Source organism: Mustela nigripes, chromosome 8 (genome assembly GCF_022355385.1).
Source record: "Mustela nigripes isolate SB6536 chromosome 8, MUSNIG.SB6536, whole genome shotgun sequence".
In the NCBI taxonomy this organism is placed as follows: Eukaryota; Metazoa; Chordata; class Mammalia; order Carnivora; family Mustelidae; genus Mustela; species Mustela nigripes.
This window is the reverse complement of record NC_081564.1, coordinates 31,474,269-31,500,735: the sequence shown is the minus strand read 5'-3', so window position 1 is coordinate 31,500,735 and position 26,467 is coordinate 31,474,269. Positions and strand designations below refer to the sequence as shown.

Below are 26,467 nucleotides of genomic sequence, written 5' to 3'. Positions count from 1 at the left end.
GAGGGGCACCTGGGTGGCTCAGTGGGTTAAGCCTCTGCCTTCAGCTCAGGTCATGATCTCAGGGTCCTGGGATCGAGCCCCGCATCGGGCTCTCTGCTCGGCAGGGAGCCTGCTTCCTCCTCTCTCTCTCTCTCTGCCTGCCTCTCTGCCTACTTGTGATCTCTCTCTGTCAAATAAATAAATAAAATCTTTAAAAAAAGAAAGAAAGAAAGGCAGGCAGAAGTCAGTGCCAAGTGCATTTTTTCCCCTATTCCCTTCAATTTAACTTTTGGGATGAAAAATAGTCATTTCAACAACAACAAAATGTGGCTTATTACTGATAGTGACATAAGTTTTGATTCATTCAAGTTGAAAATACTAAAAACATACAGATCTATCAGAATGGCAATCACGGTATGGCAAAGCTCTGAATTAAAAGAAAATAGGTAATTGTTGCTAGGAAAACCATTCACACTTCAAGCCATTTATAATAATGAAAACTTTCAAAAATGTAATCAAAGGAAATTGATAAAGCAAATGAAAAACATTTAGAGGACACCAAACTTCTTAGCAAACAGATTTAAAAATTAATTTTTAGGCATGATAATGGTTATGTTCCCAAAAGAACTCCCTACCTTTTAGAACTACAAACACAACTTTTCTCAGATGGAGTAAATGATACTTGCGTTATGCTTCAAGATACTTTGGAGTGGAGCAGGAAGTAAATGAGACTATAGCTGAAACAAAAGTACTCATGAATTGACCATTCTTCATGGATCCAGAGGGGTTCATTATGCTATTTTCTGTTTATGTTTAATATTTTCCACAATAAAAAGTGTTTAAAAATCAGGCATTTTCCAGGTGCTTGGGTGGCTCAGTTGGTTAAAGGTCTGGTTACAGCTCAGGTCATGATCCCAGGGTCCTGGGATGGAGCCCCACAAAGGGCAGGGAGCCTGCTTCTCCCTCTCCCTCTCTCAATGAAGAAATAAAATCTTTTAAAAATAATAAAATAAAATAAAGTAAAATATCTAATGTGCCTGACAGGCTGGAAACTGAAGTAAGAAGACAGGATGAGCCTCAATGGGCGGCCGGTGGGGCTCAAGCCAGAAAAGCAGAGTGAAAATGCATCATGCTGTGTGTATTCACTGTCATGCACAACTGGAATGGAAGTCTTTAACATTTTAGAAAAGAAAATCATTAAAAAATACCTACGGGTGGGGCACCTGGGCGGCTCAGTGGGTTAAGCCACTACCTTCGGCTCAGGTCATGATCTCGGGTCTTGGGATCGAGCCCCGCATCGGGCTTTCTGCTCAGCGGGGAGCCTGCTTCCCTTCCTCTCTCTTTGCCTGCCTCTGCCTACTTGTGATCTCTGTCTGCAAATGAAAAAATAAAATCTTTTAAAAAATATCTAAAAGAGAGATTTGAAAATTATATATTATAATCTAGGAGAAGCACCAATACTTTTGATTTTATCAGAAAGAACATTTTCTGTTATTAAAAATAACAGATTAGGGCACCTGGTTGGCTCAGTTGGTTAAGCATCTGCCTTCAGCTCAGGTCATGATCCCAGGGTCTTAGGATCGAGCCCCACCTTGGGCTCCATGGTCAGTGGAGAGCTTGCTTCTCCCTCTCTGTATCCTTGCTGTTCTGTCTACTCATGCTCTCTATCTCTCTGTCAAATAAATAAAAACCTTAAAAAATAATAACAAGTTAATTCCATAAATTATAAAATTGATCAAATGTTTAAAATATACCAAGCTTGAAGGAGAAGACACTATTGAAATGGAGGCAGAGGAAACACCATTTGTGGATACACACAATGAAACACCAACTCCAGGAGAAAACTATTTTTTTCCCATTGATGATGTCTGACAAATTATATTACAACACACTTGCGGTTTGATGACAAAAGCGAAAAATAGAACAATGTTTTACATTATTTCAAGGTATTGCATTATGTTCCATGGCTTGAAAAGGAAAAATCAACAAGAGGAAGGCACTTACTAAATAATGGCATTCTAATAGAGTTTTTTCACAGGTTGGCTAATCACGGAGATACCGTACAAAATCTCCCGCAGTGTTAGAGAAGTCTAGAAGTCCTTTGAATGGAATTACTATTGGTTTCATAGCACTCTTGAGCACGAAGAGCACATGCCACTGAGGCGAAGAGCAGTTCTCCATACAAGACACCCAGTGTCTATCGATATCATTCCGTGTCAGACCATCGCTCAGACAATGGCTTCATTTAGCTAGCAGTCACCAAGTCATATGGGGAGGTCACATGAACATTTCCTAAAAACCAAAAAGTGATTCAAAATTAATAAAATGATTTAACAAATTATGCTACAACTTATATCACATGATTGGGAGTTTATAATATATAGGTTTTTTTTAAAAGATTTTATTTATTTATTTGACAGAGAATGAACTCAAGCAGGGGGAGTGACAGGCAGAGAGAGAGGGGGAAGTAGTCTTCCCGCTGAGCAGGGAACTGAAGTGGGGCTCAATCCCAGGACTCTCAGATCATGACCTGAGCCAAAGGCAGACGCTTAACTGAGTCACCCAGGCACCCCTTATAATATATAGTTTTGTTTAACTAGGGATAAAAATATGTTATTTTGTATATTTTTTTAATTTTATCTTTGAGAGACATAGAGTGCGCACATACATGAGGGAGGGGGAGGCAGAGGCAGAAGATCTTAAGCAGACTCTGTGCTAAGCTTGAGCTGGACTTGGGGCACAGTCTCACAACCCTGAGATCATGACTGGAGCTGAAATCAAGTCGGGCGCTTAACCTACTGAGCCACCCAGGTGCCCTTCATTTTGTAGTTTGATTGATTGGGTCAAGTTTTATGGTACCAGTGCCTGCCATTTTTTCAAAAGATTTTATTTATTTATTTGACAGTCAGAGATCACAAGTAGGCAGGGAGGCAGGCAGAAAGAGAGGGGGGAGCAGGCTCCTTGCTGAGCAGAGAGCCCGATGTGGGGCTCGATTCCAGGACCTGAGATCATGACCTGAGCTGAAGGCAGAGGCTTTAACCCACTGAGCCACCCAGGCACCCCTGTCTGCCATTTTTTAATATCACCCTGTGGTTGCCAAACAAACATGTTTTGGTTTGGTTTGGTTTGGTTTTGAGCATGTGGTTGTTTGTTACTGCAACAGAGCTGACTAATACACAAGGGATGCCAAGGCTGTGTCCAAAAACAGGTGGGAGGGTAGAGGAGGGGACATGGGCGACATGTATATTACAAAACAGACATGTTTTCTTGAAGACGCCTACAAAATGCAGGTGCTAGTTCCAAGTTCTTTTATTTTAACAGCTGTGGTGACTTTAGCGGAGTTAACTGATACTGCTCAGATTTCATTTCTTCATCTGTAAAATGGGTATAATGTTATTTTTCCTTCCCAAGAGCAATGTTATAAGAATAAGACAAGGCTAAAACAGACTGAAAATAATAATATAAACACAAACAGTAAGGTTCTACTAAATAATGGCAGGAAAACACATAGTTCCTGAGAGCATGAAAAAATCACAAAAATACTAATAAAAATATCAAAGGCAGGTCACAAATGAGCAAAATAGTTTATAAAAACAGACACTCAGGGGCACCTGGGTGGCTCAGTGGGTTAGGCTCAGGTCATGATCTCAGGGTCCTGGGATCGAGCCCCGCATCCGGCTTTCTGCTCAGCAGGGAGCCTGCTTCCCCCTCTCTCTCTGCCTGCCTCTCCGCCTGCTTGTGATCTCTCTCTCTGTCAAATAAATAAATAAAATCTTAAAAACAAAGCAAAAACAGACACTCAAATGAACTCAATGGATCAGACATGAGCAACAATTTCCTCGAATTGTTGACTCGTCTCCTCTCAAAATTGACTCGTCTCTTAGGCTCCTGGGGAGATGAGATTTTGCTCCCTGCTGGGGCAGAGGGTCTTGCTGGGTTCGGGAGGCCCCATGATGGCGGGTTTGCTATTTTCACACCAAGCCTTCAGTGTGCGTGCCTGGCCTGCCCTGGGCCCTCTCAGGGTGATCAAGATGAGAACACGACCAGGTAACCACGACCCCTTTGGCAGGGTCCCCAGAGTGAGGCATGTGGTCCAGGGCTTCCCTTGTCCCCCAGCCTGGAGCCACACGCAGAGCTGTCAGCCGGGTCGGTGGCTGGGGAGGAGGGAAGGACAAGAAAAGAAAAAAATGCCTGTTGTTCAAGCCACCGTGTTTTGCGGCCATCGATGGTGGACATCTCTCAGAAATAGCAAATGGCTCCCCCAGGTGCCGGAGTCCGTGCTCGTCTTGGTTGTCTTGGACATGCGGGGGGGCCCCTTCCCTCTGCACAGCGCCCCTTCCTGCTCTTCGGGTGAGACACACACATCGTTCTTTGAGGAACAGCTGGTGCTGGGCTTTCCAATGTCTGGATGGAGCTGCCAGACCCCAAACCACCCGTGGGTCGCCCGGCCCAGGCTAGTCTAGTGGCATCCGTGGTCCCTGCCACCTAAAATGCCCAAGAGACCAAGCCTCATGGAAACAAGAGGACGAGCACAGGGGCAGTGGGGTCGGGGCCCTCTCTGCTCCTGTAGCCGCTCCTGACTGCCACACCCCGCTTTCATTCTGAGTCGCCATCGCAGACAGGGTTCAAAGTAGGAACAACAGCCACCTTGGGCAGCTGCAGCATGGAAGGGTCTCACACAGGGAATTAGGTGCCATGTCAGCGGGGGGCTGGAGTCAGGGCTGCCTGAGCTCTGGTGCCCCTGATCCTCGACACGCTCACTGGGTCCAAGTGGGTCTGCTGGGAGCTGCAGGGCAGCAGGAGCAAGAGGAAGAGTTCTGCTTCCGAACCAGTGCGCCCACCCCGCCCCAGCATCTCGCTGACCATGTGCCATTTGCAACCAGAGTCCTTGCCGCAAGGAGGGCAAAATTCAGTTCAGTTGTCCAACCTCTCCTGAAAGGAGGGGAGTTTTAGACACCCACAAGGATTCTGATCCCCTTGTTGGGTCAGTCATGTTCCAAATAACTTCTTTCTTTCTTTATTTTAAGAAATTTTTTTGTTTATTTGAGAGAGAGAGAGCACGCACAAGCAGGCAGAGTAGCAGGCAGAGAGAGAAACAGGCTCCCTGCTGAGCAAGGAGCCAGACATGGGACTTTAACCAAGGCCCTGGGAGGATGACCCGAGCTGAAGGCAGTCACCCAACCTATTGAGCCACCCAGGTGCTCCATCCCCAAATAACTTTTTTTTTTTTAAGATTTTATTTATTTATTTGACAGAGAAAGAGATCACAAGTAGGCAGAGAGGCAGGCAGAGAGAGAGAGAGACGGAGAAGCAGGCTCCTTGCTGAGCAGAGAGCCCAATGCAGGTCTCGATCCCAGGACCCTGAGAGCATGACCTGAGCTGAAGGCAGGGGCTTAACCCACTGAGCCAACCAGGTGCCGCATCCCCCAATAACTTCTTTACATTTTTAAAAAAGATTTTATTTATTTATTTGATAGAGAGAGACACACAGAGAGAGGGAACACAAGCAGGGGGCGAGAGTGAGGAAGAACAGGTTTCCTGAAGAGCGGGGAGCCCTATGTGGGGCTGGATCCCAGGACCCTGGGATCATGACCTGAGCCGAAGGCAGACGATTAATGACTGAGCCACCCACGCGCCTCATTCTATAAATTTTTTAATGTTTTTATCATTACAAAATAGTGATTAAGCTGCTCATTATCATGATTACCCTGCAGATGAGGAAGCCTAAAATCTAGAATTTCAGTGCCTTTCTCAAAGTCCCACCAGTACCAGACCAGAAGCCTTGATCCACCTCTTCCTGAACCCCAAGAGCCCAACTGCTGTTGCAGTTGGTGCAGCACATGGACCTGGAATGGGGTTCGGCAGGTAGCAGGCATCATGCATGCCTGGGAAGGAAACATCTTTTACACTGAGGAGAAAGAAAGACGTAGCAGAAATTCAATATACTGACCCATTTATTTTCCCATTTCGTCCTGGAAAAGGCAAATTAAGCCTTTACTATAAATCTGCCAGGAATACAGTCTTTTCTTTCTTTTCTCAGGAAAGAAGTGGACAGTCAAGGTTTCTTTAAGAAATGCTTCCATGGGAACTTGGGTTCAGCATCTTATGTATAATTTGCATATTTTAAAAGTTTCTGTATTGCCAAAAGGGTTTTTATTGATTGATTTTTTTAAAAAGATTTTATTTATTTATTTGACAGAGAGAGACACAGCGAGAGAGAGAATACAAGCAGGGGGAGTGGGCAGAGGGAGAAGCAGGCTTTCTGCAGAGCAGGGAGCCGGATGCGGGAGTTGATTCCAGGACTCAGGGATCATGACCCAAGCCAAAGGCAGACGTTTAACGATTGACCCATCCAGGAACCCCTATTGATAGATTTTTAATGCTTCCTCCATTCCCCGGAACTATGAGTGAGGAAGCCCTTCACTAACCACAGATCTGACCATGGTCCCCGGTCCCCGGCCAATCCACGCTTCTGGAGAAAATCCCCACCTGCCCCCATGTGGCCCCAGGTTCAGCTTTCAGGCAGGGTGGGCTGCAGGGACACTCCGGGGTCTTATTACAGCTGAAGCCTGAGGCTTACACTGAGTACATTCCCCTCTGCAGAGCCTCCTTACTGTGCTGTCTCCTCTGATGGCACTGAGGTCTGCAGGTGGCCCGTGTTGCTGTCCCCCACACTGTGCTCCCCATTCAGCCCTGCCACCTGGGTCCCGGTGGTGGCAGGGCAGAACTGCCCTTAGCTTGTTCTAGAAACGGAAAAAGAACAGAAGGGCAGCCACATCACGCCCCAGCCACGACATGAAAAAGCCTGCCTTTTTCCTCCTGATATCCTTGCGCCGCAATTCCAGCGTCCCCAGAACAACAGTCAAGGGCAGGGCTGGGCATCCGCAGCTGTCTGGGCGTCACCCACCTGCTGTGGCATTCCTCGGGAGGGTTGCTGCCTGCCAGGCCCTGTCGAGAAGGCAGATGGCCACATAAAAATAGTCGGGGAGCCCTTGAGGTGCCACTTCTCCAGCTGCTCTGTTGAGTGGAAGCCAGATGAGAGAGGGGACAAGGCATGGCCTCCGTTTGAAGCAGAGGCTGGCGCTCAGTGTGTCTCTCTGGTGGGTGAGCGCAGCCTCTCGCCCAGGGAGGATGAACAGGAAGGGCAGGGACACGATCTCACTCTCCAGGAAAGCCTTGTGACCCCCAGTTCTCCCTGGAATAAGCACCAGACAAAAGAGGTCTTCCTGTTTCATCAGTTTCCAGCCAATTCTATTGCAGCTGAAACACTGTTGCATTATGCCAGCAGAGATCCAAACCCTGAGCTCCCAGCCCCATATCTTGTTTAAGAAGCTAGGATCTAGGCAATGGGGAGTTACTCATCAGCAGACATAAAGTTTCAGTTGAGCAAGATGAGGAAGTTCTAGACATCTGCTGTGCAACCTTGTATCTATAGTCAATAATGATAGAGTGCAGGGGTGCCTGGGTGGCTCAGTGAGTTAAAGCCTCTGCCTTGGGCTCAGGTCGTGATCCCAGGGTTCTGGGATCCAGCCCCGCATCCGGCTCTGCTCAGCGGGGACCCTGCTTCCTCCAATCTCTCTGCCTGCCTCTCTGCCTCCTTGTGATCTCTGTCTGTCAAATAAATAAATAAAAATCTTAAAAAAAAAATAATGATAGAGTGTATGCTTTGCTGAGAGGGTAGATCTCACTTTAAGGGCTCTTATTATACAACAAAATGTAAAAGGAGGAAAGAAAAAGCAGCAGTTAGAGTTGAAGAAAGAGTCACAGGGCACGACAAGTTACGTGGCCTCTCTCGGTCTTGGTTTCCTCCTCTGTAGCAGAGCAAATAAGACCTGCCTTGGGAAGGACGGCCTTAAATGAGATACATTGCTTAAAGCACGATGCTCCCTGTTCGGAACACTGTGGACATGGCCCCAGACACGGCTTCATCTCTCCTGATCAAGTGAGTGAGCCCTATAGCCTATATTGGGCAGTGAGTCAAAGAGACATTTTAGGAGGGATAAGCTAAAGAACTGGGAGATAAGCGGTCAGGGTGGGTGGAGGGCGATGCTTTCTGAATCACCAGGCCAGCTGAGAAGCGAGGGAGGGGCTGCCACGACATTCCTGAGGACAGCTGAGACAGCTGGGAGCGGGTGGCCCCCAGTATGAACTGAGCTGAACTCTCCAAAGCAGTCTCTTACTACGGAGGAGGAAGGATGAGAACGTCACATTGCTTTGGTCTGGCACTTTCAGGTTTGCGGGCATCTTCAGGTCTGTTACGTCAGGTGCTCCCAGCAAGCCTGCCAGGTGGAAAGACCCACCCCACTCCAGAGCCCCAGAGCAGCGGCCTCTGGGCTTGTTCCCTGCCTTCCCAGATGCCCTCCCCCCCAACACTTGCAAGAGCACCCAGGGCCACGTCCACAGCTAAGATGAAAACTCAGTCCCTAACTAGCCCGGGGAGTAGGTGGGGCAGAGAACGAGGCACAGTTGATTGTAATCAGTTGTGAACCATTCTGACTCTGCTTTTAAAATGTCGTCTGAATTTACACTTAATTCTCAGAAAACCCTGGTGGACACATCTTTGTTCAGGAAGGCAAGGCTAAATTTTTCCTCATTTCCCATTATGATATTCTGGGCCCTCCCTTTAGGAAGGGGAAGCCCTCTGCACTGCAAATTTTCTTGCATTCTACTTTCTTCGTTTCCAATCATTTACTGGATGCAGGTGCCTAGTGAGCTGTGTGCTGAGTGCTGCATACAGGACATCTAGTCTCTAACCTTGGGAATTTACAGTCTGGTCCAGGAGGGAAGAATTCTAAATGTGGGACACCTGGAGAATATGATCATGGAGACCAAGTGCATGATACCGGGGTTGGGGCAGACTGGAAGTTGAATGCTGACTTACCTGTGTGGCAATGTCATGTCCAATGGGAATCTAGGACCAGAAAAAGAGGACATCATCTAATTATTCCAACCTGGGGGGGGGGGTGATGCACATAACTTAATTTAATCCAAGCCACAGGGGTAAATAGCAAAAGCCCCAACAGTCCCATTTATGCTTTTAGTTGGGAAAGTATAGCAGAGCTTTAACTGGTTTTCCTGGCACTGTTTCATTACATAACAGCTCAGTGAGTGATAGGAGGGGCTGGAGAAGGGATGAACAGGTCCAAACGTCTCAGACACGTCCCAGGGCAGGGAGAGGCCAGCTGACACATGCCAGGAGGAGGCGAGGGATGTGGCCTGAGGGGCTCTGACAGCAAAAACAGGCAGAAGTCCCAAAGGTGGGGATGCCTGGGTGGCTTAGTGATTAGGTGTCTGCTTTCGGTTCAGGTCATGATCCCAGGGGTCCTGGGATCGAGCCCTGCACTGGGCTCTCTGCTCAGCAGGGAGCCTGCTTCTCCCTCTCCAATTCCCCCTGTTTATGTTCCCTCTCTTGCTGTGTCTCTCTCGGTCAAATAAATAAATAAAATTTAAAAAAAAAAAAAAAAAAGGAAAAAAGAAGTCCCAAAGGTGGATGGAGCAGATTGCCAGAGTTCCAGGCAGAAGATACAGGTAGAGGTGATGCTGAGAGGAGCAGGAAGCAAGAAGGGCCAGGAAGCTGCATGGGGAGAGTCTCCAGGTCCTCAGGAGGCTCGGGCTGGGGGACCCACAGCAGAGTCCAAGTCACAGGGAGATAAAGTTCCACGGCGGGAACCAAGGGTCAAAGTTCAGGGCAGCAATAAATTAAATTAGATCTTCTTTCTAGGAGTCAATGGACACAAGTTCAGACCTATAAGATTTCTGTCACAAAAAAAAAAAAAAAAAAAAAAAATGTATCCTGGCAGGCATGCAAACGCTCATTGGATTCATCACGAACAAGATGCTAGCAACTCCCATCGACCTCAAGAGGAGAAGGCGGGGGTCGCAAGAGGTCCCCAGGAAACCCTGGTTCCTGGGATGTGGTGCACATTAACTGGGATGTGGTACCCGGAGGGTTGGAAGCATTATGTGGTCACCCTCACTGCTGGGGCTTCCCAGCCTTGTTGGGAGATCCCAAATCTCATTAACACGGTCCCTTTGGATCCTGGGCATCTAGTCGATTATTCTTGCGCTTTCCTGGGGCAGCGCGGGTAGATTGTGGGGAGGGGGTCCGCTCTGCCTGTGCAAATAAGTCCCATTGAAATTCTCCTTCCCTGATGGTTCCCATATAACTGCCCTTCCTCGCACACTTACGGGCAGACTCATTCATTCAACTTCCATCACTTTCTTCCTTAATATTAACATGAAAAAAAAATGTTTCCAAGTCATTTAATAGTAAGAATGATGGCAACCACTATTTATTCCCAGCATATCAAGTTATTATAATTGTTTCTTTTTCTTATTTGTTGCAGAGGTTACTAAAACTTGATGACAATTCTAATCAGTCGTAGCCCAGTGTTTTGGATTCAGTAAACACCCAACATTTGTTGAAGAAAAGGATGAATACATCAGTGAATCATCAACACTCAAAATAGCATCCTACGACAGAACCAGACAGAACAGACTGAGGTGGCTCTGACCTTGGAGCTTTGATCCCCCAGGCCCTGCCAGGGAGCTGATCCAGCAAGGCAGAGGGAGAGTGCCGGAGAAACAGGCATGGGCGCTAACCCCAGGGGCAGATCCATCTGTGGGAACACATGGCGGGTCTTCTCTGTATTTCTCCTTTTCCTTTTACGCATGGAGGTCTCTCTCTTCCTTTTTGTCCTCGTCCTGCCTTCTCCATTCTCTTCCCTAACAGATAAAACTGAACACTTATGTTCATCAACGAGGTAAATATTTGTTTGATGACAGGAATCGATCAAAATCCTAGAGGAGAGGGGCACCTGGGTGGCTCAGTTGGTTGGGTGTCTGCCTTTGGCTTAGGCCACGATCCCAGAGTCCTGAGATCAAGTCCTGCATGGGGCTCCTTGCCCAGTGGGGAGACTGCTTCTCCCTCTGCCTGCCACACCCCCTGCTGTGCTCTCTCTAATAAATACATAAAATCTTAAAAAAAAAAAAAAATCCTAGAGGAGAACATAGGCAGCAACCTCTATGAACTCAGCCACAGCAACTTCTTGCTAGAGACGTCTCTAAAGGCAAGGGAAACAAAGGCAAAAATGAACTATTGGGACTTCATCAAGAAGAATGAAGAATCTTCATCAAGAAGAATATTACAGCAAGAGAAACAGTCAACAAAGCCAGAAGAGAACCGACAGAATAGGAAAAGATATTTGTAGATGACATATAAGATAAAGGGCTAGTATCCAAGATCTATAGGGCTAGTATCCAAGATCTATAAAGAACTTCTCAAACTTGACACCCAAAGAACAAATAATCCAATCAAGAAATGGGAGAGGACATGAATAGACATTTCTGCAAAGAAGACATCCAGATGGCCAACAGACACATGAAAAAGTGCTCCACATCACTCAGCATCAGGGAAATACAAATCAAAAGCACAATGATATACTACCTTACACCAGTCAGAATGGCTAAAATTAACAAGTCAGGAAACAACAGATGTTGCCAAGAATGTGGAGAAAGGGGAACCCTCCTACACTGTTGGTGGGAATTCAAGGTGGTGCTGCCAGTCTGGAAAACAGCATGGAGCTTCCTCAAAAAGTTGAAAAAATAGAGCTACCCTATGACCCAACAATCGCACTACTGGGTATTTACCCCAAAGACACAAATGTAGTGATCTGAAGGGGTACCTGCACCCCAATGTTTATAGCAACAATGTCCTCAAGAGCCAAACTATGGAAAGATCCCAGATGTCCAGATGTCCGTCGATAGATGAATGGATAAAGAAGATGTAATATTTATACACACACACACACAAAATGGACTATTACTCAGCCATCAGAAAATGAAATCTTGCCATTTGCAATGATGTAGATGGAACTAGATGGTATTAAGCCCAGCGAAATAAATCAGAGAAAGACAATTATCATATGATCTCACTCATATGTGGAATTTAAGAAACAAAACAGAGGATCGTAGGGAAAGGGAGGGAAAAATAATACAAGACAAAATCAGAGAGGGAGACAAATCCTAAGAGACTTTTACTCATAGGAAACAAACTGAGGGCTGCTGGAGGGGTGGGGGTAACTGAGTGATGGGCCTTAATGAGGGCACGTGATATACTGAGCACTGGGTGTTATATACGGCAGATGAATCACTGTACTCTACCTCTGGAACATTATGCACTATATGTAAATCAATTGAATTTAAATTTTAAAAATAAATAGGTAATTAAGTATTTCTCTCTCTCTCACACACACACACAACCTTCTAAATCACACAATCACTTAAATCGATTTCTGTTTCATTTAACATAAATTTTTTACAGCCCTATGACTGCAACCAAACAAAGTTGTCATCTGCAGTTCTAGAACTGAGAGAATAATGCATTTATATGGTACGTACTTGAAGACAAACGTGCTGAGTGCCTGCTCTTGGGCAACCTTCTCATCAAAAGTAAAGACCTTTACATCCCCAGTACATAATCTGCCCAACAATCGGATAAGCCTGGAGTTATACCCCCCATTTCCCCAGGTGGCAGGGCGGAAACTAAATTTATTCTGTCCATTCTCAAAGCTCCACAAGGCACCAATCCTAGCCACCACACTTTATTAGCGGGACAGTTTTCTGCTCTAACATTCCCAAGGAGGTTACTGCAGAAGTCACGTAGAAAGGGACAGGGAACACTTTGCACATGAAACTGTCAGGGGTGGTTCCCATAGGACGGGTGCGAGTGAAGTGGCCCGGTGGGGTACACAGAATTTCATTGGAGTGACTCCCATCATGTTAGGGCTGACTCCAGGTAGAGGTGGCAGAAGTGTCCTTTCCTTTCTCAGGGACAGGCTGGGGGCCTCCCAGGGGCCACCTCCAACTAATCAGGGCAGGGCCCCATATCTTTATTCACACACACACCAGACCTCAAGCCCCTGCCAGCTGAGCCTCTAAGGTATTTCTTCTTTAAGGGAAAAGCACAGGCTTTGTCTCTCTCTCAAAGAATTCCAGGCATCCAGAGACCAGGAGAGGAGGTCTGGGGGTTGGTGAGGCTCTCCCTCTTCAAAAAGATTCTCAGCCTCAGATTGCAATGAGCTCTTTCCTACACTGCTCCTCTCTGCCTCTCTTCTGGAAAGAGGGCTAACAATGCAGATCGAAATCCTTTGAATCATAGTGTTTGCTCCAGTGATTCCACTTGTAGGGACGAATCTTCAGTTCTAAGTTCAAAAACATTTCGCTTACAAAGATGTTTGTTGAAGCATTATTGACAGTAGCTGGAAACTGGGAACAATGGGGATAGCCAAACAGAAGGAAATAATTAGAATACTCTATAAAATGCTGTACCTTCGCTAAGGGTGGTCTGTATGGGGGCACCTGGGTGGCTCAGTCCTTAAGTGTCTGCCTTCGGCTCAGGTCATGGTCCCAGGGTCCTGGGATCGAGCCCATCATCAGGCTCCCTACTTAGCGGGAAGCCTGCTTCTCCCTCTCTCACTTCCCTTGCTCTCGCTGTCTCTGTCTCTGTCAAATAAATAAATAAAATCTCAAAAAAAAAAAAAAAAGGATGGTTCTTATGGAGCACCATACAAATGTGAAAAAGATACGCTTTCAAAGTTCAGGGTTTCAAAGCCCACACGCCACAGGAAACTAATTAAGTGTAAGAAAACTGGTTGTAGAATAAGACTACCAGGACGGGTTCCTGGAAGGGAGGAGGTGGGTGATGGGGATTAAGGAGGGCCCTTGTGATGAGCATTGGCTGTTGTATGAGGTGAGAAATCACTAAATCCTACACCTGATACTAATATTACACTATACGTTAATAAAAAAAAAAAAAGACCGCCAGGAAATGCATCCAAATGTTAATTAATTAATTAATGGTTTTGGGGGGTTGGATTTTGTTTTTTGTTTACTTTTCAGTTTTTTCCAACTTTTGTGAAGCTTGTCTATTACCACTCCACCCCTTTTTAAAATTGTGGTTCAAAAAAAGGGCACAACATAAAATGTACCATCTTCGCTATTTTAAAGCATACAGTTCAGGAGCATTCAGTATATTCAGTGTTGTGCAACAGATCTCCAGAATGTTCAACTTGCAAAACTCATCTACTAGGGTTTAATGGGAAAAGAATATAACGATTATTTTTAAAAATATAAAGTATGCAAGGCTAGCCTTGAACATTATCCTGATTCAGCTGGTTTTAAAAATCCCAGGATGAAGGTGCCTTTCCTACCTGTCTCTGGCCTCCAGCTAAGTCACCTGGCTGGAACATTCTGGAGCCCCTTCTCCCCAGGGCAGCTCCCCACCAGGGCCTCTGCCCCTCTCAGCACGTCTCTCCCCTCCTCCATAGCACCTGGGTGTGCTGGGGACTCAGCCCCTCACCCCACACACCCTGCAGTGTGTGTGGTCAAGATAAGGGGTCAGGGTGAGAAAGAATGAGGGAAAGGTCCCCTGAGTGTGTTCTCGGGGGCTGGGATCCCGTCACCCACCCCCATACTCTAGGAGGCAGCTTTTTACCAGAGTGTGTTCTCCTGGATGTTTGGACTCATGGCCTCAACCCCCTCATGTTGCTGAGGAAGAAGCTGAGACTTGAAGGTCACATCGGGGATCGGAGCCCGGGATTCTGCCACCTCACACAGAGCCCTTCCTTCTAGAACAGACTGAAGACTGTTACATTAGGCACAGTATCGGAGAAAATGGTCAGCGTTGGAGCTGATTCCATGACTGGGAAAATACAAAGTTAGGTTGGGCTGGGTAAAGCCATCTGACTACAGCAAGACATGGTGCCATTTTTGCCACATTGCCACACAACAGGGCAACACTTCCATTACCAGCAGGTGGCTGTCAGGTTATATTTGTTACAAAGTTGATTTGCTACACTCATTTTGAATGAATGAATGTTTATTCTTCATTGTGTACTTTATGGATATATGCTCACTATTTTTTTTTTTAAGATTTCATTTATTCATTTTAGAGAGAGAATGAGAAAAAACAGGGGGAGAGGCAGAGGGACAAAGAGGCTCCCCCACCACCCCATCCAGCTGGGAGCCTGGCTGTGGGGCTCAATCCCAGGACCCAGAGATTGTAACCTGAGCCAAGGGCAGACTCCCAACCTTCTGAGCCACCTGGGCCCCTGCTCATTACGTCCCTAGAAGGAGGTGAAATGGGACAACCAGGTCACATTTTAGGTCAGCTGGCTCTTTTTTAAGTTAGGAAAGGTGCTGATCAGTCACAAGATATGAGAGCTGCGAGGGAATTTTTTTTTTTAAGATTTTGTTTATTTATTTGAAGGAGAATACAAGTAGTCAGAGAGGCAGGCAGGGAGAGAGGAGGAAGCAGGCTCCCTGCTGAGCATGCAGGCTCAGTCCCAGGACCCTGAGATCATGACCCGAGCCAAAGGCAGAGGCTTTAACACACCCAGGGCGCCACCCCGGCGCCCCCTGCAAAGGAATTTTAAGATCACCTGGTTAACTCTGGCTGATGAGGAAACGGGTTTTATTTAAACCCAGAACCTCCAGGATGCAGGGTTAGGAGGCACAGTTAACTTTCCGATTCATTTCCCACCTAGAGCAGAACAGGCTGCCAGCAGCCCCACCCCACAGGGGCTCCCCGTGGCACTCCAGGGCGTACGGCATTCCATAAAAACAAAGATATTCTCCAATCACACATCCCAAACCGGTCTTGTCTAGCAATGGCCTATAAAACTGGATCCTTATTTTTGTTCCCAACCCAAAACAAAAGCGGCTGGAGAGGGAGCATCGTGGAAGGGTGCCATCACGTGACCATCCCCATCCCCACTGCCCGGGTGAACCCGATCATGGAAATTCCGAGTAGGGTGGGCTGGGGGCTGTGTGTGCGCATGCGTACGTGTGTGTGTGCGCGTGCGTGCGTGGGCCGGGCCCAGTCATCTGTCCTTTGGCTCTTCTCTTAGCCACCTCTCTACCTTCATGGGGCAGCATCTGCAGGTTCCTGCCTCGCAAACCAGCAGGGCTCCTGCACACATGGCCCTTGAGTTACTGTTGGGGAGCTGGGGTTAGAGCCAAGGGAGCTACCCCGCCAACATCACAGGGGCTCTAGAGTGAATGGTGATTCGTCTCCTCCCTCTCTCTTCTTGCTTGATGCGGAAGGGATGAGAGAGACGGTGCCCTGTTTTCAAAGACCTCCCGCCTTTGGAGGCCCTTCTTGGAGGTCCTTTTCCTCCCTTAGAGGCCCTGTTTCTCAGCTGCAAGGAACTTTCTGCTCATCCATCCCATCTCTGTGCCCCAGGGAAGGGACAACAGCCACCCCCATACTCTAGGAGGCAGCTTTTTACCAGCAGATACTGAGGCTGTGGTCAGGCTGTCTGTGCCCTCCGTTCACTGGGCTCCTTCATGTATTGGTACTTCCCCGCCCCCACCCCTTCATTTGAGAAGTTTACAAACCTATAGAAAAGTTAAAAGGACAATACAATAATCAAATGAACACCTATTGCCCATCATGTTGCCACAGACAAGACGGTCTCTGCCTTGGGCGGTACCGCTTTAGGCACGGCTGCTAGGATGTGCCCACACCACTGTTTCAGCAGCCAGGATGGGAGAAGCCCCCCGCACAAACGTCCCAGCCTGCTTCCAGGGCCACCTTCCTACCCCATGGTGGACGGTGACACTGATGTGCACAAAGGGATGGCTGTGTGGGGGCTGGGGGGGTGCTGGGGTGCTCATAGGAACACAGGAGGCCTGTCCCAGCGTGGGATGGAGTTGGAGGGGGAGAGACAGGAGGGGGGCAAGCTGAGAGTTGGGGCTGGAGGCTAGAGCCCTCCCCACTCCACTGCCACTCCTGATGCACTTCCCTGAGGCATCTGAGAATCCTACGTTGGAACCTGGCTTGCCAGACAGGAAAAAGTAGGGCAGAATGAACTCTTTAAAACTTTTGTAGACTTGGGGCACCTGGGTGGCTCAGTGGGTTAAAGCCTCTGCCTTCAGCTCGGGTCATGATCCCAGGGTCTGGGGATCGAGCCCCGCATCGGGCTCTCTGCTCAGCAGGGAGCCTGCTTCCTCCTCTCTCTCTGCCTGCTTCTCTGTGATCTCCGTCTGTCAAATAAATAAATAAAATCTTAAAAAAAAAAAAAAAAAAACTTTTGTAGACTTAATTTATAACTCCTACATCAGGCACAGGTGTCCTGTTGCTCCAGCCCCATCACTGTGAGGGCCTTAGCCACGGGGGCTGGGATCCTGTCACCCACTGCCAGCAAGGTGACGGCCACTCTGAGCGTCGGTTCTCTCATGGGCAATAACATCTGCCTTGGAGGGATGTTGTGATGATTCTATAAATTCTGTGGAAAAGCGTGTGGACGTAAGCCTAAGTCACCTTAGTTTCTCGCCCTTCTGATGTGGTCGGTAGGCCGGTCTACAGGGAGTGTCCATCAGAAACTCTACTTAGTCAACTTTCCCCCATTGAATCCTGTTACCAAGCCGTGGTCCTGAAGCCACTGACACCTACTTTCTGGTTCCTTCAAATATCTTGGATGCAAATCCCCACCGAAGGACTAGCATTGAAAACACGGTTATTGTCACAAACAGCCAAAGCTGCTGAAGAAGACACTTTTCTTTAAGCTACTTAGTGGCTTGATTCCGCAAGGGCTGTGGGCCAGAGCTGAGCAAAGGCTCCCCCAGGAACCCGAGGCCTTCCACTCCCCCACCTCCTGACACTGGATTCAGTCCCAGGAGATGGAAGAGGGGAACATTTACTTGGAGTCAATAATTAAATGGAACAATGGCCACAGAGAGCCTAAGCAAGGGTGCCAGCTACTCGGAAGAAGACAGCCGGGTCACCTCAGGCTGAAAGTTTGATGGTGGCGTGTGGGCAGGGCTGTGGCCTCTGGCATTGAGAAGGTGCAGGAGGGACCAGGGCCAGCGACGCAAAGGGTAAAGAAAATAATCCTTAACATCAGAAACATTTGGAAAACTCCAGAAGGAAAAAATCTTTCAAGTTCTCTGCCTCTTTCCAACCACACATTCGTGAGGACTTCCCCAGGGTTTCCTTGTATCTAAAAAGAAACTGCTGGTGCAGGTGACAGAGCGCTGTCCCTTCCACTTTGTGTAGCATTTCAATTTGGCTGGGGCGTGGGGGTGGGGTGGGGCGCAGTCCGGCCTTTCCAGAGTCTCCCCACCGAAAGTGCTCACACAGGGAAACTCATGCAGAAGTCTTCGGTGGATGTACATTCCAAACGAAGGTGCCACAGAACCAGAGCCCCTAGGGTAATCCTTTCGCTTTACACATGAATCAGCTAAAGCCCAGAGAATTGGAGTGAACACAAAACTAATTGGAAACAGAACCGGAATTGAATTCCAAGTCACCCTGACTCTCCACCCAGTGGTCATTGCTTTCTACCACACAACAGGGCCTGGAAGAGGGACTGTCACTCCCTGAGGGCCCAATTCATGCCCAGAAGTAACCTTGATTACCCCTGGCATGCCTTAAGTGTCTGCCACATGGGTACAGGAGTGAGCGAACCCTGCCAGCTAGAAGCATCCATAGGAGTGAACTGGAGAGAGTTCTAGGTGTGTGGGTGTCCGTGGTGGGCATGCCTATGGAGAGGGCTGGCAGCAGAAGGGCCCAGGCTGGGTGGGGCAAACAGAGGGGGTGGGGCAGAATGAGGGCAACTGAGGAGGGACGGGTAGGGGGCCAGAGCCCAGAGGGCCCAGATGTCAGCCCCTAAAATGAGGACTGCATTACCTGCTGGAGGGTGAGAAGGGAGCAGGTGCCCAGGAGGGACCGTCCAGCAAACATGCAGAAGCGGGAGGACTGGAGTTCAGAGCGAGGTCAGGGCTGTACCATGTTCTAAAAGAAATACGGAGCCATGATTTGCATAGGCAGAGTTGTCTCCAAGTCCGCAGAGAGGGCTTAGTTCGTTCTGCTGAATTGGTCTGCCTTTCCGTGGCCCCTGGAGGAGAGAGAGGCCCGTGTGATTAAACTTTCCCTCTAGCGCCCTCACTCGTCCTGCATTTAAAGAGCAGGCACACAGGTACACCTCGCTCGGAAGAGCAAAAGGGACCCCCCACCCCCCGCACCCAGGAGTAGGGAAGGTGAAGGGGCCAGCAGAGGTGGAAGGCAGTCCTCTGCCCCTCCTGGGGCCAAAGAGCTTTTTCATCGCTGACTCCAGATGGAGAGGCTGCGTAGACAACTGTGCGGGGGTGTGCGTGCGTGTGGGTGTGTGTGGGTGTGCGCGCGCGTGTGTGTTCGCTGTCGGCCCCAGCCAGGGATTCACTTTAACTAAATCCCACTACAAAAGATTCGGGGTCGTCGGAACCGAATGGTACCTGTATTCCGAGACGCACAGGCAGGAAAGCAAGGCAGTGAGAGCCAATGCCCGAGACGAGTGTCAGAGTCACGCCGAACACTCCACTTTCGTGTCCCAAAGCCCGTCTCCCTGCAGGGTTTGCCCCGCAGCGCGGGCGGGGAGCCGGGGCGGGGGGCGCGGGGGGACTGTGAGCACCCACGACTCCCAAGCGCCCCGGCCTGGCCCCGCCAGGCTCCGGGTGGGCCCCCGCCTGCCCACGACGGCTCAGCGGGAAGGGTCTCCCTCCCGGGAGGGTCAGCAACAGGAGTGTGGGCAGCAAAATGGGGGCGGCGACCGGCCAGAACCGTGTCCTTCCCGTCCGCCTCCCCACTTTGGAAGTCCCCAACGACTAACCCTACCTCCGCCCCCAAACCCGCTTCAGTAGGCTCTTTTCCCGGCCTGACTTCCCCAGCAAGGGGTCCTCAGTTCCCCTTTCTGTTCTCCTTCCTGGGACAGAACCGCGCGGAAGCTGCCCCAGGAAGATGGCCCAGGGGGAGGCGAGCCGAGGTGGGGCGCGGGCAGCGGGGTGCCCGGGGCGCGAGCCCTGGCGGAGGGGTGGGGTGGGGAAGGAGCGGAGGCCGGGAGAGAAGGGAGGCCCAAGGCCCGCCAGGATCGGAGGAGGCGCGGCCCGGGAGGGCGAGGCCCGGGGGTGGGGGCTCTGGAGGCGCTGAGGGGAGCGGGGGCTGAGGGGGCGCGGTCGGGGAGGGCGAGGCCCGCGGCCATTGGTTGGGCTGCCAGGATCGGGGGTGGAGAGCAGGCAGAGGGTCGAGTCCCAGGGAGAGCGCCCCGGGCCGGCAGTCGCCGCCGCGGTCCGAAGAGCCAGTTCCCAGAGCGCAGAGCCGGCGCCCGCCATGAGGGAGATTGTGCACATCCAGGCGGGCCAGTGCGGGAACCAGATTGGCACTAAGGTGGGCCGGGCACCGGGCTTCCTGAGGGTGGGCAGCGAGCAGGCCTAGGGTGTCGGGGCTTGACCCCCCGGTGCGGGCGCCCCGGTGCGCACCCTCTGTGCGCCTCGGTCCTCGGAGCCCTGTCCTGCCCTGCGCTGCACCCGGGAAGTGCTTGGAGGAGTGGCGCGGCCGAGGACGGGGCGTCACAGCCAGGGACCACCCCTGCCCCTCACCCTACCCCCACCCCAGCTGGGAGCGGCGGCCGGCGGCTCAGGCGCGCCTGGAATTCGGCAGCCGGGCCCCGCGCACCCCGCCCCGCGGGGCCAGCCGTGGCGTGAGCCGGGGCGGGGGGGGGGGGAAGGGCGCCCTAGGCTCCGGGTTCTCACCGTCTCTTCCCCCGCCTCGCCCTTCTCAAGTTTTGGGAAGTGATCAGCGATGAACACGGTATCGACCCAGCCGGAGGCTACGTGGGTGACTCGGCGCTGCAACTGGAGAGAATCAACGTCTACTACAATGAGTCATCCTGTGAGTAGCGCGGCGCCGCCGGGACTCCGCCCTTCCCCGTCGGACCCCGCCGTCCCCCTCCCAAACCCTGGCCGTCCTCACTTCGGTTTCTGGCCACCCATCAGGAACCCTAGTCATTCCGCTCCGGGCCCTCGGCCACCCCCGCCTGGACTCTGGCCATGCCCCGCTTGGACCTGGGCCATTCCCCTCCCGGACCGGGCCTTCCCCCTCTGGGACCCCGGCCTTCCCGAGTCTTCTCCGATCGACCCAAGGTTAGCTTTCAGGATAACGCCCTCGCGCGAGGGTAGTTTGCCCTCGGAAGTTTTCCCGGGTTATATAGCAGGATGCCTGACTCTTTCCTCTCTCGCCCTGGGGCGGGAAATCCGCCGTCAGTTTCTTTCAAACAACCGAATTTGGCCTATCACGGAGTCTGAACTCTTGAACCAGACAACCCCTTAGTGTTGTGAAATCACTTACTGGGTCACGTAGGACTTTCTGTTTTGTTTTTCGGTTTAATGGAGATTCTTGGCTAAAAATCTGAAAAGCACCCCCGTTAAATGACTTATCTGACCTTTTACCAACGTCCAAAAGCGTTCTATGCTCTCAATTCTGGATCATTGGTGGAGTGCAGTAAAAATTCCAAGCTGTGGCATATCCAAGTTTGGGAATAATCTCACCTCTGCTCTGGGTACCTAGGTATATATTGTGGCTACATGCATATGTTATTTGTTACAGTTTTTATTATAAAAGTGATAGGTGCCCTTCACTAAACAGCACCACTAAGACTTTGAAAGGACACCCAGAAAATGACAGACGCATGACGTATGTCCCCAGAAAGAATTACTCCTGTTTTTGGAGTCACTTGCCATTTGTCTATACAAGAGCTGTGAAGAGCAGGATACATAAGTCACTGGGTTTTATCCATCTAGCAGCTAGAAGGAAAGATCTGGACCAGCAGGGCATAGAATATGAAATTTCAAGATAGCCCTCAGGAAAATTCCAGTTAGGTCCTGCTTGTTAACTTGCTCTCTTCAGTCTGCGTGTGTGTGTGTAGCAGGACAGGAGTTATAGGGCAGATCCTGTGTGCAGTCCCAAGTTCCTGCCCACTAGGCACTTGTTCATGAATGAGAGTGCATCCCAGAAACAGCCCCATAACCAGGTGCTCAGACTACAGCTTGGGTTCCTGCATGTGTGTGCATGAGGGAGGTGCCAAAAAGTGGAAAGAATGTCAGAGCCACACAGTGGTTTGCTGCAACAGAGACAGTTTATTTCCATGGAGCTCAAAAAGTAAAGCTTCCCAACAGGAAAGAGGTGTCAGGGTGAAGTGGAAAATACAGAAGGCAGGAAGTCAGGAGACCTGATTTCTCATCCTGCTTATTCCTGGTACTTCCTCTGCCCATTCATGCTTGGGCTGGTTTCCTCATCGGGACAGCATCAGCTGGGACAGTGTTCCCCAGTCCCCTCCCAGCACTAAGGTTCTGTCTCTAAAGAGACCCTGCTTCCTACCATCTGGGCAGCTGGGGGGACTCACTGTGGGGCAGCCCATGACCCTGGAGACCAGAAAGTGACCTTGGGCGTGGGCTTTGTTCTCTTCCAGCTCAGAAATACGTCCCCAGGGCTGCCCTGGTGGACTTGGAGCCGGGCACCATGGACAGTGTGCGGTCTGGGCCTTTCGGGCACCTCTTCCGGCCCGACAACTTCATCTTCGGTGGGTTCCCTCTCTCCTGCTTCCTTCTGCCTTTTTCTTTTTCTTTTTCTTTTTTTTTTTTTTTTTTTTTACACATTAAACTGATATATGTGCGAGATTAAAAGACAAAGAAAAGCTTAGGATGGAAATCAGCACTCCCCAGTGTCATGCCAGGGTGCTGCGCCTTTTAATTCTCGACTTTTCTTTAGGAACATAATCTCCGTATCGCTAAAGGAAGTGCTTGTATTGATAGTTCTTGGTTTAACAGATTTTTTTAGACATTAGCTTCTTTCTTCCCCTTATAAATGATCATAACATGATGATAATCATTTGTTGGTTCTTGTGTTGCTCATCTTTCAGCCTTCCCTCCCTTCTTCTACCTAAGACATAAAACACCTGTCCCTCTGCATACTCCAAAAGGAAAAAAAAAAATTAAGATTTTATTTATTTGACAGAGAGACCCAGCCAGAGAGGAAAGGGAACACAACCAGGGGAAGTGGGAGAGGGAGAAGCAGGCTTCCCGCCAAGCAGGGAGCTCGATGCAGGGCTCGATCCCAGCACCCTGGGATCATGACCTGAGCCAAAGGCAGAGGCTTAGTGACTGAGCCACCCAGGTGCCCCCCAAAGAAAATTATATAACATTAAATGAAGTGACACCGTTAGTGCTACTGGCCTCCATCACCCTATAGCCATGGTTTTTAGAATCAAGATTAAGTAGAGACAGAATCCTGAAAGATTTTATTGGTACACAAACTGATGACTCTGTAGCAGAGTTAGGCAGTGGCCTATTTCAATGTTACATACCGCTTCAGTTAGATTCACTGATGTTCTTTCTCAAAAATTACCAGTGTAATTGAGTAAGAAATGTGCCCAGAGAGAAAAATACTACTTAACCAACAGAAGTACCTCAATCAACCAAGCACAGTTTCAGTGTCCGTAAAAGGCAAAGTGTCTCACATGGAAATGAGAGAATCTTTTTTGTTTTATTTATTTATTTGACACAGAGAGAGAGACAACAAGAGAGGGAACACAAGCAAGGGGAGTGGGAGAAGGGGAAGCAGGCTTCCCGCCGAGCAGAGAGCCTGATGTGGAGCTCCATCCCAGGACCCTGGGATCATAACCTGAGCTGAAAGCAGGTGCTTAATGACTGAGTCACCTAGGGGCCCCGAAATGAGAGACTCTTAAGACTGATTCAGGGCTTAAAGTTACTGTGATATAGAAATTAAATCTATCAAAGATCTGCTTTCCAACCCCTTCCTCAAAAGGCACCAGATAGAGACAATTTCATTGAGGGTAACAGGTAATCCTATTTAAATCCTATATATCTAGATTATCTTCCACACAGTAAGTTTGATAGGGGCGCCTGGGTTGCTTAGTGGGTTAAAGCCTCTGCCTTCAGCCCAGATCATGATCCCAGGGTCCTGGGATCGAGTCCCGCATCGGGCTCTCAGCTCAGCAGCGAGCCTGCTTCCCCCTCTCTCTCTGCCTGCCTCTCTGCCTACTTGTGATCTCTGTCTGTCAAATAAGTAAGTAAAATCTTTAAAAAAAAAAAAAAAGTAAGTGCTTGATAAATATTAACAAATCCTAGGAAGGCAAGGATGATTCAACATGGAGAAGTCTGCTAATAGATTAAGAGAGACAGCATCTTAATAGGTAACCCCAAATATTTGACAAAATTCAGTATGTATTCCTGACTTGTTCAGGACAAAAACCCTTATGTGTAAGCTGGAAGTAGACAGATACTTTCTCTGTTTAACAGTTATCTACCAAACCCATAGCAACGTCACACTCCCTGGTGAAACATTAGAAGTATTCCACACAAAGTCACATATGAGAAAGAGATATCATTGCCCCTACTATTAGTCCATGTTTTGAAGGTTCTAGCTAGTACACGAAGACCAGAGAAGGAAAGGAGATACGGATCATTTAAAGGAAAAGACAAAATTGTTATTTGAAGGTAGACTGATTCTCTGGGATTTTCCAGATAGGCTGTCCAGTGAACAGTGACTGGCACTTACAAGACCTCAGTAAGGCAGCTAGACACAAAATAAAGCCTCAGACATTATTGCTATCGGGTGACCAACTGTCCTGATTTTCTTGGGACTGGGGAGGCTTCTCAGGACACTGCCTGCTCAATGCTGAAACTGGTCAACTCCCAGGCAAACTGGGACAAATTGATGTCCTTCAAGGCAATAATCAATTATAAAATATAATGGGAAAATATCTTATTCACAGTAGCAGTGAAAGTTATAAATACCTAGGGACAAAATTTACCAGTAATTGGGAATGAGGAGGAGACAAGACATTTGTCAAACAAGACATTTTCCTCCCAACAGACTGGGTGGTACATTAAAAACCAACAGATAGCTAGGTTGTCTGGGGAGACGGAGTTGTGACCCTTGTCAGAGAGGAGCTTAATGGATTCAGCAACTCAGGAATCTCGATTCAACAGTTTCAGTTCAAGGAATCTGTCCGGAAGAAATGCTTGCACATGCAGAGTGGACATTGCGTCCTGGTTTCTAGAAGAGCTGGACTCCTTTGCCGTCCCCTGCCCTCTTGCTCTTAGCACTGGCTGGTGTCCGTCTCGGTCCGTCCTGTGGTCGGCTCCCTCAGTACCTGTGATGTAGCCTTGACTGGAGGAACGTTCAGAGTCTGTATGCCCGAAAGTTAAAAAGGACGACCTCTCCGGGGAACTGGTCTTGACACAGATCAATGCCATCTTTCTCTTTCTCTTACTAACGGGTATAGATTCTTAACAGCTATAGAATCTTCCTGGATGCACTGCTTGGTTGGGTTACTGAGTTCGGGGCACCAAAAAGAAAGAACTGAATGGGGAGAAGGGAGACTTGGCAGCTAATTTCAGCTCTACCATCTCTGGTGTTATCAGTTTACGTTCTTGGAGCTCCTTCAGCTTGACGGTGTGAGGAACGAGGGGCCCAAGCATCCAGGCCTCTGTAAGAATCTGAAGGAAGCAATGGCCTGTCTCCCTCCCGGGCATAGAAATACACCTGCGCATAGAATTTGGCTCAGTTTCTTCCCTTGAAGGTTTTTTGTTTGTCTTCTAAGATTTTAATTATTTATTTGAGAGAGAGCGAAAGAGCACACACAGGGGGAGCCACAGAGGGAGTAGCAGGCTCCCTGCTGAGCAGAGAGTCCAATGCGGGATTCAATCCCAGGACCCCGAGATCATGGCCTGAGCCAAAGGCAGACTCTTAACCATCTGAGCCACCCAGGTGCCTTCCCTTGGAGGTTTAATTGACTTTTGGTGAGAGTCTGAGAGGATAACTAAAGTTTCTTGAACCCGGATTACAGTTGGCGGAATCTGCCTCAGTCTTAGTAAACTTTACCAAACAAAATTAATAGATTGCGTCATTAAGAAAAGTATACAGTTGACCCTTGAAAAACACACGGGTTTAGGCATGCTGACCTCCTGCACAGTCCAAAATTTACTACAGTTTTGGACTTCCCGAAAACTTAACTACTAATAGCTTACCGTGGATTGGAATGCTTACCGATAACATAAAAATCGTTTAACACCTATTTTGTATAGTCTGTGTATTCTGTACTGTATTCTTATAATCAAGTCAGCTAGAGAAAAGAAAATGGTACGAAGATCATAGGAAGAGAAAGTGCACTTACAGTACTGTACTTAATTTATCAAAATTCTGTGCGTAAGTGGACCCATGTAGTTTAAGCCCACCCACCATAGTTCAAGGGTCAACTGTACTTGATTTTTGATGGGCTGGGCATGGTAGAAGTGCGGAAGGCATGTTCAGTGGGAAGTGGGCCCCTGCCTTCTCTGTCCAGTTAGTTCTCTCCCAGCAGGCCAGGTCCTGTTGCTGACCCTGTAAGGAGGCCTTCCTGGGGCATATGCATGTTAGAAGCGAGTACATGAGCTTGTGAGTTGTTTGTTTGTTTTTTAAAGATTTTATTTATTTGAAAGCGTGAGAGCGAGCACGAGCAAGGGGTGAGGAGGGACAGTGGCAGAGGGAGAAGCAGACTCCCCACTGAGCGAGGAGCCCAACATGGAGCTCCATCCCAGGACCACGAACCTGAGCCGAAGACAGATGCTTAACCGACTGAGCCACCCAGGAGCCCTGGGAGTTTGAGTATAT

General features: G+C 48.9%; 1 protein-coding gene and 1 long non-coding RNA gene across 5 annotated transcripts in view; one reads left to right on the top strand and one right to left on the bottom strand.

Annotated features, from left to right (window-relative positions):
* Positions 1-1,811: 1,811 nt before the first annotated feature.
* Positions 1,812-20,635, bottom strand: LOC132023463 (uncharacterized). Of its 4 annotated transcripts, XR_009405959.1 has the most exons (6): positions 20,548-20,559; positions 19,255-19,364; positions 18,671-18,878; positions 8,861-8,890; positions 6,887-7,174; positions 1,812-2,271 (listed from the first exon to the last, which is right to left on the bottom strand). It is a non-coding gene; the product is annotated as an uncharacterized LOC132023463 (long non-coding RNA). The 4 variants fall into 4 exon arrangements; XR_009405958.1 differs by lacking the exon at positions 6,887-7,174; XR_009405960.1 differs by lacking the exons at positions 6,887-7,174; positions 19,255-19,364 and having other exon boundaries at positions 20,548-20,635.
* Positions 20,014-26,467, top strand: part of TUBB6 (tubulin beta 6 class V) — a 17,626-nt gene continuing 11,172 nt past the window's right edge. The window contains exons 1-3 of the mRNA XM_059409161.1: positions 20,014-20,182; positions 20,578-20,686; positions 22,263-22,373. Coding sequence (XP_059265144.1) covers positions 20,126-20,182; positions 20,578-20,686; positions 22,263-22,373 — 277 coding nt within the window. The 5' untranslated portion in view covers positions 20,014-20,125. The remainder of the gene's footprint in view (positions 20,183-20,577; positions 20,687-22,262; positions 22,374-26,467) is intronic.